This window comes from Manacus candei, unplaced genomic scaffold, assembly GCF_025592945.1.
Source record: "Manacus candei isolate 608988 ecotype Guabito, Panama unplaced genomic scaffold, ASM2559294v1 h1tg000014l, whole genome shotgun sequence".
NCBI classification, from domain to species: domain Eukaryota; kingdom Metazoa; phylum Chordata; class Aves; order Passeriformes; family Pipridae; genus Manacus; species Manacus candei.
In genome coordinates this window covers 48,236,651-48,251,297 of record NW_026138062.1, presented here as the reverse complement: position 1 = coordinate 48,251,297, position 14,647 = coordinate 48,236,651, and the positions used below count along the sequence as shown (strand labels likewise).

General features: G+C 39.7%; 1 protein-coding gene across 11 annotated transcripts in view; it reads left to right on the top strand.

Moving 5' to 3' along the window:
- Window positions 1–14,647, top strand: part of DLG2 (discs large MAGUK scaffold protein 2) — a 1,004,454-nt gene that overhangs the window by 161,012 nt on the left and 828,795 nt on the right. For 9 of the 11 annotated variants that reach the window (XM_051779210.1, XM_051779204.1, XM_051779229.1 and 6 more), the window contains one exon: window positions 4,768–4,842. The exons of the other annotated variants lie outside the window; for them this stretch is intronic. In XM_051779210.1, coding sequence (XP_051635170.1) covers window positions 4,768–4,842 — 75 coding nt within the window. The remainder of the gene's footprint in view (window positions 1–4,767; window positions 4,843–14,647) is intronic. 11 annotated transcript variants of the gene reach the window in all.

Genomic DNA, 14,647 nt, shown 5'->3' with positions numbered 1-14,647 from the left:
CTGTACATCCTTAGCAGGTCCCTTTTCTGATATTCAGAGGACCTGGGTAAAGGTGGGAAGATAATTTCCCAGTGGCAAGGTCAGCTGAAGTTTTATTCATTTCACATGGCTGGAGCTGACCAAATAAGTTCTTTGCAATGCCAATAGGCCACTAAAAGCAGAAAAAATCTGTCTTGTGGCTTTCATGCCCAACATAAATATATATTTCTTTTCTGTGTGAATCTATTTGATGCTACCGTGCAAATTTCACAGAATCACAGAATCACGGAATATGCTGAGTTGGAAGGAACCCACAAGGATCATGAAGTCCAACTCCTAGCCCTACCCAGGGCCATCCCCAAGAGTCACACCATGTGCCTTACAGTATAACCTAGATATTTCTTGAACTCTGTCAGGCTTGGTGCTGTGACCACTTCTCTGGGGAACCTGTTCCAGTGCCCAACCACCCTCTGGGTGAAGAACCTTTTTCTAATATCCAACCTGAACCTCCCCTGACACAACTTCAGGCCATTTTTTTGGGTCCTGTCCCTGGTCACCACAGAGAAGAGATCAGTGTCTACCCCTCATCTTCCCCTCACGAGGAAGATGCAGACTGCAATGAGGTCTCCCCTCGGTCTCCTCCAGGATGAACAGACCAGGTGACCTCGGCTGCTCCTCAAGGCCTTTCATCATCTTTGTTGCCCTGTATCCATTCTTCTGATGCAAGACTTCTGGAAAATGAGAAGATATGTGCATTCAAAGAGAAAGGAATATGGTTATTTACGAGTGAATAATTAGATTGGGGTATGGCCTAGTGCATTATATTTTGCTCATTCTGAGACCTCTAGTTGAGCTCTACTATTTTCATTTCTCCAGAGCATCAGAGAAGATAATTTGCAAGGATGTGTAGGAGTAGCTGAGTATGTTCCACTGGTTCTGACTTCAGCCAACGCTTTTGCTAATGGAGACCTCACTCAAGGATTTGTATGCAATTTCTTGTACATATATTCCTGGCCATTTAGTGGATACAAATGGAGTCTTACCTGTGAATTCTTTAAACTCTGATCACCAATATCTTATCTGAGAAAGAATATTAGTTCAGATCTTACAGACTGCTGCAGTTCAGTGAGCCCTCAACCTTTGTATTCCTAAATATCCTCTCTGGATTCTGTTACATCTTCAAATTTGGTCTTGATATTGATATTTTGTATGCATAAAATCTCTCCCTGCCTACGAGAAAGTGGCAATAAGCTATACATACTTGCTCTTAAAGTCACACAACACAAAAGAGGAATTCTTCATTGAAATCTTACCCAGAGCTTGCTGATATGCAACTGCATCTCTGTTACCTGAAACCTCTCTTGTGCAGCGCAACAAAGTTCTCACCTTCTGGTTCAGTATTCAACATGCACTATTTCCCTCTGCAATATTGCAGTGGGCACTGATGCATTACCACTCTGCACTGAGTTAATGCATCTACAAGATGCATTATGCTGATGTTTCTAACCAATGCTCATAACTGTCAGTTATTTAAACACCTGAATAAGAAAAGCACATGGGAAAGAAGCTTACTTAAAGGTTGCAAGCTAGGAAGGTAGATGCTGTGCATGCACTCTGAAGAGATTGCAGCTTTGGTTTTCTTTCCTGAGGTTGGTGCTTTTCTATCTCCTGGTTACCTGTGTGGTCTGCATTTCTGGATGTTTGATAAACCTATTTATTTGGGAATTATATGTATCAGTTCCTCCAGAGAAGAAACTTGACTGTCTCTAACTGAATGTGAGGTTAGCATCTCTGTCTGACTTGGTCATCGCTTCATTGCTTACTGAGTGTATTATTGCTATGCAATTTTTAAAGGATTTGAAGTGTCAACCCAGAAAAAAAGCTGTGACTGATGCTGAATTCAGCAATGAGAATTGAAATTATGCCTTTGCATCCCAAGGTCTCTTTATATAAAAATTACACAAGCTGAAGATCTTATTGCATATTTTGAAGGCTCTGATTTCATTAAGCTGTGATAAAGCCTATGCCTGGATGGCTGTGTCTATCACCACATTGGAGCTTTCTCAAGGGTGAAGCTTAGTGCAGGAGTCCAAGTATCCTCACAGAAAAGGAGTAAAACAAGACTGTGGAAATCACTGATTCATAAGCTATAGAGAAATGTTTCCATTTGAGATGGAGAAGACTTTTATTGGAACATATTCTTCCATACAGTGAGGCAAGATATATTTGCATACCAATATTAGTGAACATGAAAAACAAACTAGAGGTGATTCCATCCTCCCTTGAAGGCTGTCTGAAGAAAGATGATTTGAATGATGGATTCTCATCCCTTTAAAGATTTTTAACTTTCCAGTGTAGTGGTGGACCAGGGTCTACAGTTTTATCCTTACAGAACTCCTAAGCTGAGGAAAATGTTAGCAGTAATAATCAAATGGAATGAATTCCTTCTACAAGCTGCAAATATTTACCAATATATTTATTCCTGTGCTTACTTGTATTGCCTATGCTTGCAGAATACTTTATGTACCGTTGACCTTTTGGCTAAATTTTTTTTAATTAGTGTCTCTAGATGTGACATGTTAGAGCTTTTGGATATTAAAAAACCCCCTAACTGAGTACTTTTATGAGGAAAAATGTTACCAGCAGCTGATATGCAACCTTATATCTTAGAACTGTTTCAACTGGGTGAGGGTGTAAGATGTGAAAGGTATGAAAAGCATCGTTTTTTACACAATACAAAAAGGAATGATCACTCAAATAAGAAATCAGCTGTAATTTTCAAAAAGAATCCAACGCCAAGTCCCCAAAAAGCTGTCGGAGAAAAGTGTTCAGTCCTAGCCCTTGAACTACATGCATTTCTCGGACAATAGTGGTGCAATGTCACGTTACCAGCACTGTAATTCAGATATCCAGCTGTGAAAGGCCAAACACTGCAGGTCACTCTACAGCCCAGATGAACAACCAGCACAGCCATTGTCCTGGAAAATTGGCATCTGCTACCTATGAGCAATTCCCTGTTACCGCTGTCTGTCTGAATATGCACATGTGTCATGGGATTCTGAGCCTTGGGACAATTTAGGTATGAATCTCGAAGTCAAAAGAACTCATACTGTATTAGCCCCTCCTGCTATGAGATCTGGGGCTTTCATTTTGCAAAGTATCCTCTTTAAGAATGTGAGGAGTCTTTTTGAGGAGTCTCCTGACAAAATTATACATAGTTACCTCTGTAAGATCAGGCTTTTCAATCAGAAAAGTATTTTCAGTCCAAAGCACATTATTAATTTTCTTGCCTTTAACTCGCCTTCAAATGAAGACTGAAAGCATATAATTATTAAAGGAAAAAATAATTACTAGTATTCCATGCAGTCTTTTGATCAGAATTCATTTATAGTTTTATTATTTTGATAGGATTACATCATTTGCTGTTGCATTCATCCCTTCCTTACAAGAGATAATACACACCCTCAGGATACTGCTGCTATGATAGCAGTGACTTTTTCAAATGCTTTTAAGCAAGGCTTTCTAAACTTTCCTCTAAAAGCACAATACTTCTTGCTTGCTAGCTGTTTTTCTGAATATTTCTTAAAGTTGTCTAAGTGAAAATTAAAAAGATAAACAGTTTTATGGTTTGGAGAATACAAAGCTGAAACTGATATCCACATTTTTTCCTTTTTAACCTGTAAAAGTAGTATTGCACTGCTTTACAAATGTTTGCTTTTCAGAGATAAAGAACAAAGAACTAATAGTTCTCAAATTAGACTTCCAACTGAAAATTGCGTGAAGTCCAATCATTAGTATTTGCAGACGTTGCTCTCCTTTACTCTCAGCATGGAGAAAGGTGTAATGTGGTTGCTTGTGATATATCTGGCTTAAATGAAATTAAAAAGAAGAAAGCTTTTTTAGTTTCCACATTACTTCCAGCTTCAGGAACATACATGATTACAAGAGTCCTCCAATTTAAGGAGCTAAATAGTAGTTTGACTCTTATGTTGAAATGCTGAGAGTAATGGTGGCAGACAGCATAATTTATTCTGAACTTTTCTTCAGGGAGTTTGACCCAATCTGCTGTGCAACTCATTCTGATGGGCTCCAAACCTTGGCTGAAATGTAATTGAATCTCAGCAAATGCAAGGGAAATTACAGGAAGATCAGCCTGAAGGCGTGATTGTTGCATCTTGCACTGCCACGTGGAACATTAGACTTTAAATTAACCCCTAACTCTTTTTGTTCTGCAAAGGTTCAGGGAACTGCAGGAGTCTTGGGTACTTGCTTATGTTCTCCAGGGACCAATCTGGGGAGCAAGCAGAGCATTCTGCTCAGAAAAGAAACATGCCCTACAAATTTGGGACATACTTACTCCTAGAAAATAGCCCTGGGAGTGTTTCAGGCTGCAGCTATCACTGGTTCATAGAGGACATTGTGGAAAAATGCAGCCTGTCATGAAATGGGGGAAAAAAAGCTGATTTCTACTTCCTGAATAATGCTCCGCTGTTCTCTGAATGCTCTAGTGTGGAGGAAAGGCAGATGGCACATGCTTGAGGTTCAGAGTGGATGTATGTTCACCCACGTAACTGAGAACTTCAAAGCAAAATTAATGGATAGCTCATGAGGCCATTTTGGTCCTACAAACTTCAGATTATTTCTCATACATGACAGTGGAAAATGACTTCATGAGGTGTGATGCATACTAGCAAACTTCTAGATGCTCCATATGGAATAGAGTCCATTGCGCCTAGCGATTGCAGCACGTACTGTGTTGTGTATAATGCCATTTTCACTTATTTGCAGCAGAGCCATGGCAGATGCCCATCTCACAAATGCTCAGTCGAAACACCTGCCTGGATACCCATTCAGCACTCTACCGTAAGTTTGAGCCTTTTAATACAAAGATTTGAGAGACTGAATGGTAAGTCTCTGTGTTTGAAGCAGCCCCGGTCGGGTAATGTTTCCATACTCAATGCATTTGAGAAAAAAACAGAAATAAGTCCTAAGGCTAGGCCAAGCTACTTGTGAAGCCTGAACTGTTGAAATGTTGAGTAGTAGCTTAGCAGGGCTTCCAGAAGTTCAGGTTCTTCAGGAACCTGCTCCATTCCACATGGAGCAGTGGGTATCAGTGGCAAGCATGGTATAGTTGGTGATGGGGTACTGCTCAGGGATTGTGGAGTTACTGTTGATTTCTGTAACTGGGCTCCAACTGAGTGTGATGACTGGGAGCCTGCTATTTTTGCCTGATCATGGACAAAGTTTGAGGGAATTCATTCATAAGCTTCTGCAGAGTCTACCAAAAAAAGCTGACATTTAAAGCTGGACCAAGCTGACTCCAGATCCAGGTGGTGACACAGGGAAGAGGAGATGCACCTTTTCTTCTCCACCTTCTCATGGAAGAAAGACTGATGATTCTTGATGCTTTTATGGACTAATAAGTGAGGAAATTTGTTCAGTATAGGTAACAACTTTTGGGGTGATGGACAGTGAGTGAAACTTGGTCTGCTGGGTTTATAAGAAATTACTGTTGTAAATGCTTTCTTCCTCCTGCCAATTAGATGACTTCAGTGATATTTGCTTTTAACTATCAAAGACACAGTAATATTTGAAGAGAAAAAAGCCAACTGTGGTCAAGTTGACACTACATTGATTTATATCTTGTCTGAATATAAACTGTAGATTGAGCCAGATCCTTGGATGCTCTAAGTTAGAGGGCTGACTAATAGAGCTGTGATGATTTATTGCAGCTGAAGAGTTGGCAGGATTTAGTTGACATTTTTGTTGGCTCTCGATCATAGCATGATGTTGGTCCACAGCTATTAACTTGTCACGTTTTATGACTAGATGAATGAGAAACAAATTCAAGCTTTCACTCTCCCTCAATCTCTCACTAATCTCACGAGTGATTGTAAGCTCTGTAGTTTCGGTTGTCCTTATAATATGTCAAAATTAATTATATAATTGTTTATCTGTATTACAAGAGACCCACTTAAAGGTATTGTTTGAATAGTTGAGCTACCCAGTTTTTTACCAGGGGAGGATCTAGGTTAGTAACTAATAAGTAATTCTTTCTAACTATTAGTTTCTGTTCTCAAAGTCTTTGGATCAACTTTGTGCTGTGGTTTACATTGTTTTGTGTTTATATTAAGAGGCTTGTAGCATGAGCACAAGTATGTTAGTGTGGTGCATTTGAGAACTGGAACTGGGCATTTGTAGCAAGTCAAAAGCAGTTGCACTCAATGATTTCCACTAGCACCATGACCTGACTTTTCACATAGTGGCTTTAAATGCCTTTGTATTTATTAGGATATTTTTTGCTTAAACTATAAAAAATAAAAGCATTTATCTTGAGTACTCTTTGTTTGTCTCATTACACCAGATATGTGTACATGCATAGGTAACATCAATAGACCCGCTATCTTGCAAATTTTTGTATTGTCACAAAAAATGGTAAACTGAGGATTAAACTTGTCTTGGTTAGCATGAGTAATTGTCTAAGATCAGAATAACTTCAAGAAGTGTTATTTTTAAACTATTATAGTGGAAACTGGTGCTTGGACCAATACTATTTAATATCTTAATCAACAAATAGACAGTGGGATTGAGCATACCCTATGCAAATTTGCAATGACACCAAGCTAAGTGGTGCTGGAGGGAAGAGATGCCATCCAAAGGGACTGTAACAGGCTTGAGAGGTGGGTCTGTGTGAACCTCATCAAGTTTAACAAGGCCAAATACATGGTCCTGCAGATGGGTCAAAGTAATCACCAGCATTATCACATGCTGTGAGATAAATTAATTGAGAGCAGCCTTGAGAAGAAGGACTTTGGGGTACTGGTGGATAAAAAATTGGACATGACCTGAAAATGTGCACTTGCAGCCCAGAAAGGCAACCATATCCTGGGCTGCAGATTGATGGAGGTGATTCTGACCCTCTACTCTGCCTTCATGAGACCCCACCTGGAGTGCCGCATCCAGCTCTGTCATCCCCAATATAAGAAGGACGTGGACCTGTTGGAGTGAGTCCTGAGGAGGCCACAGAAATGGTCAGAGCACTGGAGCACCTGTGCTATAGAGACAGGCTGAGAGAGCTGGGCCTGTTCACCCTGGAGGAGAGAGGGCTCCAGGGAGACCTTGCTGTGGCCTTTCCCCATTTAAAGGAGGCTTCTAAGGAAGATGGGGACAAACTTTTTAGTAGAACCTGTTGCGATAGGACAAGGGGTAATGGCTCTAAACTGAAAAAAGGTGGATTTAGAACAAACATAAAAAAGAAGTTCTTTACTGTGAGGGTTGTGAGGCACTAAACAGTGCCCAGGGAAACTGTGGGTGCCCCATCCCTGGAATTGTTCAAGATCAGGCTGGATGAGTCTTTGGGCAACCTGATCTAGTGGAAGATGTCCCTGCCTGGGGCAGAGAGGGGTGGGACTAGATGATCTTTAAAGGTCTTTAAAGGTCTTTTCTAACCCAAGACATTTCTATGAGTCTATGAAAAAAAACCAAACTTACTATTAAAATACAGTTCAACTATTCGCTTAGTTGCTATTTTTTTTTGATTCTAGAGTACAACATGTGGTCCTCGAGGTAATTGCCTACTTGAAGCTTGCTATTATGTATATTTTTTCTTGATTATAGAAGCTGAATGGATTGAAAGAAAATAAGTTGTAATTTCCAAGTACCTCTTGCCTTTTTTTTTTATCAATAATTTTCTATGCAACCAAACAGATTTTTCTGTCTATCTTATCTGCATCAGATATTTATAGGCACTTTTTACTATACTTCAGTAGACTTGTTTTCTTGGGAGACTAATGCAGACAGTTGGGAAAAATTAAATCAGACAGAAATTAACTTCTAAGTGGTACCAATATTTCTTCCCATCTGATTTCAAAAGTGTTTTTTAACTGCCTTGCCTTTATCAGAGAAGAATATCTATGAAACATCAGCATTTTGATAGAAAGCTGATTAATGAAATGAAAATTTCTAGTGACACATCAAAGCATGTTACCTTCTATAAAAGGATTGGGGGAAAAAAAATGAAGCTGATATCTAGCCAGTTGTGAAAACTCCATTAGATGATGACAGCATGTGTTTGGATATCTCTTAACAGTGGTAGAGGGAACAGTGTCAAACAATGAAGGAAAAACAAAGTGTTAGGAAAGGTATCCTCTTTCATCAGTTTTACTGTATGTGTCACTCAGGATGGCATGAGCCTGGGCTAGGTTTTTCTCTCCTTTTTCAGCATTTTTTATAGAAAACACTGTGTCTTCTCTTGGGAGTGCCTTTTGCATCTAATGCAAAACAGGAGATCTGGCCGCATTGTTGTTATGTAACAGTCTGACTTTTGCCATCCCTAACTTATCATTCTCTTTGAATTTGCTGATGATTCTTGCAATTAAGATTCTCAGTTCTGTTTGTCAACTCACCATCTGCAAAAGAGGCCATAAGTGAATACTGCCTTTCTGTTCCTTTACAGTGTCCTTAATTAGATTTATTTTAAGTCTGAGAGTTTTTTTGATCAAGGGAATTACCTAAGGGTGGCTTTGTCTGCACTTGCACTTTTAGTTGTGTCTTCTGAAGGATTTTAGTGTTTGATTATAAAATCCTCCAAAAGGAGTTCACTGTACTGCTCTCTAGCATACTAAACCTCTCTATAGCTGGGGCTGCTAGCTAGATCCATTATGTAAAGATAATGAAGTGTCAGAGACTGCATCTGTGTTGCAAAAACATTCGAACTTGTCTTTTCTTCCAGCCCCCTTGACAGCTTTTCTTGAGTTTGGCATTCGGGACAAACATTCACCTTAGATCACCCTGCAGCATTAATAGGATCCCTCTGCATTTCCTTGCTGCAGTCTCAGCAGAGCTCTTTGGCCCACTGTCCTAGCCCTCTTCCACCGAAAAATTCCCTTTGGGGCATCATCTGCGATGGAGAAGAAGCAGGAAGGAGCAGTTAAGGGAGTGTGGACACAAAAGGTAAAGGATCTGGCACATGCCTTAAGCAGAGCCTCATTCAGCATCAGCTCTCCCCTCAGTGTGAAGAAAAGGACAGTGACTTTAAGGGAAGGTGAACCAAAGTGAGGGTTCTCACAGGGTAAATGCAGCAGCTGTACATGCTGCCATAGCTCACAGGCTGCAGCTTTACATAGGTGCTACATTCTGCAGAAATTTAGTTGAGATCTTGAGTGCCAGGCTGCTCTGCAGCTGAGCTCTCAGTCATTCTGCCCCTCAATTTACCTATACGCATAGCACAAGGAGAGCAAAAATCACTCCTCTTTGAACCTGCATACATGTGCAGGATGTTATTGCTCTATTTACGTGGGATAGATCAGTGCACGGAGGATATAATTACTCTTTCTCTTCTTCCAGTTTATTTAGAACACTGGAGGGACAGGAATACACTAATGCCCTGCACAATTTTAGCCTGCCTAATCTGAGAGTTAACCCATAAACATTCCTGGTTCAAACAAATCAAGTTTTTTGTATTCAGAGTCACTTTACAGGAGTTGTTTAAAAGAAATTCTCATTTTTGGAGGATGACTGCAAGTTAGTTCTGGTGGTTGTGCTCTGTGTAAAGAATGTTCTGACATGATATGGAGCCAAGCAGAAACATACTGAAACATGAATATTCTGATTTGGCTTAAGGCTTTGAGACTGGAAGAATTGTTTCTGAAATCAGTCTTGCTCTTGTTAAACATAAAACAGATAAATGTCTCTGTTAGGCTACAGTCAGCTCTCTCCTGGGACTAGGGTTGTGCCTTGTAATGATGTCCCATCCTCTCCTGTGTAGATGAGCTCTATAAAATAAATAAATAGCTCTGCACTCCAAAAAATACCTTTTGCAGGGTCTCTAAGCTTTAAATCTTTTTCTGTTAAAACCCTGTTGGCTAATAAATTTCTCAGACAATCTGGGTGGTAGCTAACTTGAAAAATTTTGAAAACAGAACTATTAATACAGAGCTTCTTCTGTCACCGTGGTGCTGATGGTAATGGAAAATTCTGAGTGCTAAAACTCAGCTTTATTTTAAAAGAAGTATTAAAGTAATGCCATATATATTTCTGCTGTATTCCTGCAGATCTTCTTCACTCCAAAGTCTCCTGTACCCCTCCTTGCTCTGTTGCTCAAGGCAGTTTATTGTCCATTTCTTTATGGTTAAAAAAATCTGTCTGGACCCTGCAATGCTGAGTCTGTCACCAATTGCCAGCTATGAAGCTGCCTTTTAAAATAACCACTTAAATCCCCCTTCCCCTGGATAACTCTGATTCTTCCTTCTCGTTTTCACTACCCTCACCAGCCTTCCCTGGGGAAAAACATGCTGTTCCTATTGTTGGCAGTAGCTGAAGGTGCTGAAGAGTCTCTTCTGTAATCTGATTTACAGATTCAGTGGGGAAAATTCCAGCTAGACTAAGGCAGTGTTGGATTAGCAACAAACCACGGCACATTCCAGCAGGGCAGCAAATGCTTCATGCTTGGGTAGATAGAGACAGAGGCTAGCAGAGTATGTGTAAACAGAAGGGATTAGGCTTAGGAGCAAATTTTGAGAGAAATTAGACAAAAAAAAACATTTACTCCTCTACTTGATCAAATAGTAGGGAAGAAAGGGGAAAGAAGATTTTTAAAAATGGCAATAGCCCTTTGATAAGGAAATATATATACCTAATTTATAACATATATAGTCTTTCCTCCCATTTCAGTTCACGTGATCCCAGTCAAACCAGTGAAGGATTTCACAATTGAAAAACAAGCTCAGAAGCCCCTAAAATAAGGTGATAACTCATTTAAAAATTTTGTCTGATTAGCATTAAGCTGCTCAAAACCATTATCTGCAGACTGACCCACATATCTGCTTAACATCATCATCAGGAAACATTTTGCATGAGTTTTTTACAATGAGTAATCTCATTAAGCACACATTATATATAGGATATTTGCTCTCTTTATTGCTTTATTTGTTTTATGGAAAGCACCACGATGTTTGTACAGAAGTGCAGCAGTGCATAATTTAGAGCAAAATATTTCTAACTTAGTTATAGAAATTTTCTTTAAGCTGAAATTTCGTATTGATCTTTATGAGAGCAATTACTTAAAGGTACTTTTATGGAAAAGCAAATATATATTTAACTACTTAAAATGATTGCAACTCATGAGGTTTATGAGCAAAAAAAATTAAACAACATTTAATACTCTTCTGGACACTATTTTAAAATTCTTTTTTAAGTGCTTATTTAGCCAGGCAACATTTTGACAGTGTTACTGAAGTTGAAAAACAATGCACACATTCAATTTCTACAGTAGTTATTATTTATTATTCCCAGAGGGAAAGCTTTATTTGAGTACAGTCTTTCTGATAGCATATACATATCTTGGGGGTCATATACCAGGGATATTGCTACTCAAAAGCCACACTTTTCTGACATGGGAAATTCCATGCTAAGGTTAAACATGAGTGATTCAAACATTCTGAGTTTATGGTAATATACACAAAACCAAAGTTAGCTCCAGTCTTTATTTACAATGTGCAATAACCAGAATATATTGTTATTATGACTCTTTAGAAGTGTTTGTAGTCCCTATTAAAGTGAACAAAATTGTTTTCGTTATTTTTCTCTTGGATGTACTGCAACATAAAATGAGGCAGTGATTTAATTTTTTTTTAGGAAACCAAAGAAGTTCATCATATAACTTAAAAAAGTGTATGTGTATGTAGCTGACAGGTGAAGGGCAGCTCAAGTGGAAAAGTAGGACGGTTACTTATAGGTGAGTGACTCATGTCATGATATCTGGAAACTGCATGTTAGCAAGGAGCCTCATTTTGCCCAATTCTATAGTAAAAATCTACAGAAGAAACTTGTGGGGAAAGCAGTTGTGGAAGACAAAGGGTAGAAATTATGCCTTGTTCAGCAGTATTTGATAGTGATGCTGAAAGTGAAATTCATCTGTCCATATTTATGTCGTCGGAGAGCTATAAACACTTTGGAGCTACAGTTTACCTTTACACTGGTATGTATGAATTGGCCTAGTGAAGGTTGTGTTTCTCTTGACTAATGACAAAGGACACCTAGGCAACCAGCTCTGACACAGCCGTCTGAACAGAAGAGGTATCCCATGGTTTTCTCTGTGTTGCCCAGGTTTGTGGCAAAGTGTTGATCTACAGCAAACACTCAGGTACAAGACTTTCCTTCTAGGCTACCCTAAACAAGCAGTTTATTATAGTTATCCTTTTGGAATCATAGAATCATTAAGCTTGGAAAAGCCCTCTGAAATCATGGAGTCCAACTGTTAACCCAGCACTGCCGTGTTTACCACTTAAACCATGTAATGAAGTGCCACATCCACATGCCTTTTGAACACTTCCAAGAATGGTGATTCCAGCACTTCCCTGGGCAGCTTGTTTCAATGACTGACCACATTTACAGTGCATAAATTTTTCTTATTATCTACTCTAAACCTCCCCTTGTGCAACTTGAATCCATTTCTTCTTGTTCTGTCACTTGTTAGTTGGGAGAAGAGATCGATCCCTACCTGGCTACAACCTCCTTTCAGGCAGTTGTGGAGAGTGATAAGGTCCCCCTGAGCCTCCTTTTCTCTGGGCTAAACACTCCCATCTTCCTCAGCCGCTCCTCATAAGACTTGTGCTCCAGATGCTTCCCTAGCTCTGTTGCCCTTCTCTGGAAATGGTCCAGCACATCAATGTCTTTCTTGTAGGGAGGGGCCCAAAAGTGAACACAGGATTTGAGATGCAGCCTCACCAGTGCTGAGTACAGGAGGATGATCACTGCCTTGATCTGGCTGGCCACGGTACTGCTGACACAGGCCAGGATGCCACTGGCCTTTTTGGTCACCTGGGCACACTACTGGCTCATGTTCAGTTACAGCTGACCAGAAACCTCAGGCCCTTTTCCTCCAGGCAGCTTTCCAGCCACTCTTCTCCCAGCCTGTAGTACTGCCTGGGTTTGTTGTGACCCAATTGCAGGACCCTGCACTTTGCTTTATTGAATCTCATACAACTGGCCTCAGCCCATCAGTCCAGCCTGCCCAGATCTCTTTGTAGAGCCTTACTACCCTCAATAGATAGGTGGAACTGCCACTGATTTCCAAGCAAACTGCAAATGAAAACAGGATTGGATCTAGATATTATCACATCTCACAGAACCTTGTATTATACCTACTGCCTTTTTCCTTAATACCTTGAAAAGACATCTGTTTAACCATAATAGACCATATGTTTTAGTGGCATTTTCATTGGTACTTTTAGATTGCAAGTCCTATTATTCATTCAGTATATACATACTGTATAATATCATTTGCACTTAAAGGGCTATGGGAGCCTAAAAGTCTCTCTTTATCATATAAATGGCTATAAACAGCCATCTTAGTGAATGTGTTCTCCAAAGATTTACTCTTGGAAAGTTCCGAATGTCTCCTTTGAAGTGCTTAGGGGTCCTCCCTTTGACCCTATTGGTATCACTCATATGCCACTCTAAATGAGCATGGGAATGCTACCCTGAGACTGGGCAGTTTATACATCAGGGAGGTGTTGCACAGGCATTTCAGAAGAAATGGATATAAAAAGCTTCTTTAAAGGCTGATAAAAATTACTCTTCCCTGCAGAACACTCATTTCTCTGCTGTTGAGAACATTTTTTTTTCAGTTGTGAACAGTCATGCAAATTGTGTTTGTTTGCTTTTTTTGTTTGTTTTGGGTTCTCTAAGGATGCGGGGAATAATAAATGGAAAAGTGCCTGTAAACCATAGAATTGATAAGCTGTTACATGTCACAGGAAGAGTATTAATTATAGGTCTAAATATCCTGTGTTTTCAGGGAGTTGAAAATTAAAGCTTCAATTGTCCATGCAAATAGAACTTTTCTGTCAGAAAACAGACCAGTTCTATCATCTCTTCTGGGATTTGAACCTTGCCAAACCCCAAAGGTGCTCAGCTTTGTTGATGACTCTTGAAGCTTGTGTATACATCTCTATGGGTCAGTGACACTGCATGAATTCTTCTGGGTAGACATCTGCCTTTTTTGCATCAAGAGTCACCATCTTATATGAAGTCACAGGAATAAAAATGAAGTGTTTAGCATTAATTATGGATTCAGATGCATCCTGTCAGTCATTCTAACAGTACCTATTCATCTGAACCACAGTAGGCCCATTTCTTCTCTCCTACCTTGGATGCTTCCCTGTGTTCCCTTAGTGTCTGAGTATCTCAGGATATTAATTTGGTTTCACAAGATCTTTGTGAAGAAGTTGGTAAAAGCTGTTATCCCCATTTTAAAAATAAGGGTGAGAAGCAGAGAGGTGGAGGAGACAGCTACCTTGTGCAGCTGTCAGCTCTGGAACAAGTGCTGCACTCAGGGTAATTAACCCAATTAACCCATAATAAAGCTAATAGTTCAAGCATGATATTACATCTTTGTATTTTACTGTGCCATGCAACTGGTCAGCTCTTGAAACAGCCTTGGGACTTTTGTAACAAAGCAGTGAATGACAGAGCAAAACATTACTCTTTTGTGGAAAGGGAAGGGACATTTTTTAAAATATTCATCATCACATTCTTCAGGAAATAGTTTTGATACATCAATTTGGCATCCCGGGCCACCCCTTTGCTAGATTATTTACCTTCAGTTTGTGAGCTGGACTCTTGTCTGTAGAGCAATGGGACAGCCACAGTGTGTAGGAACCGTGAG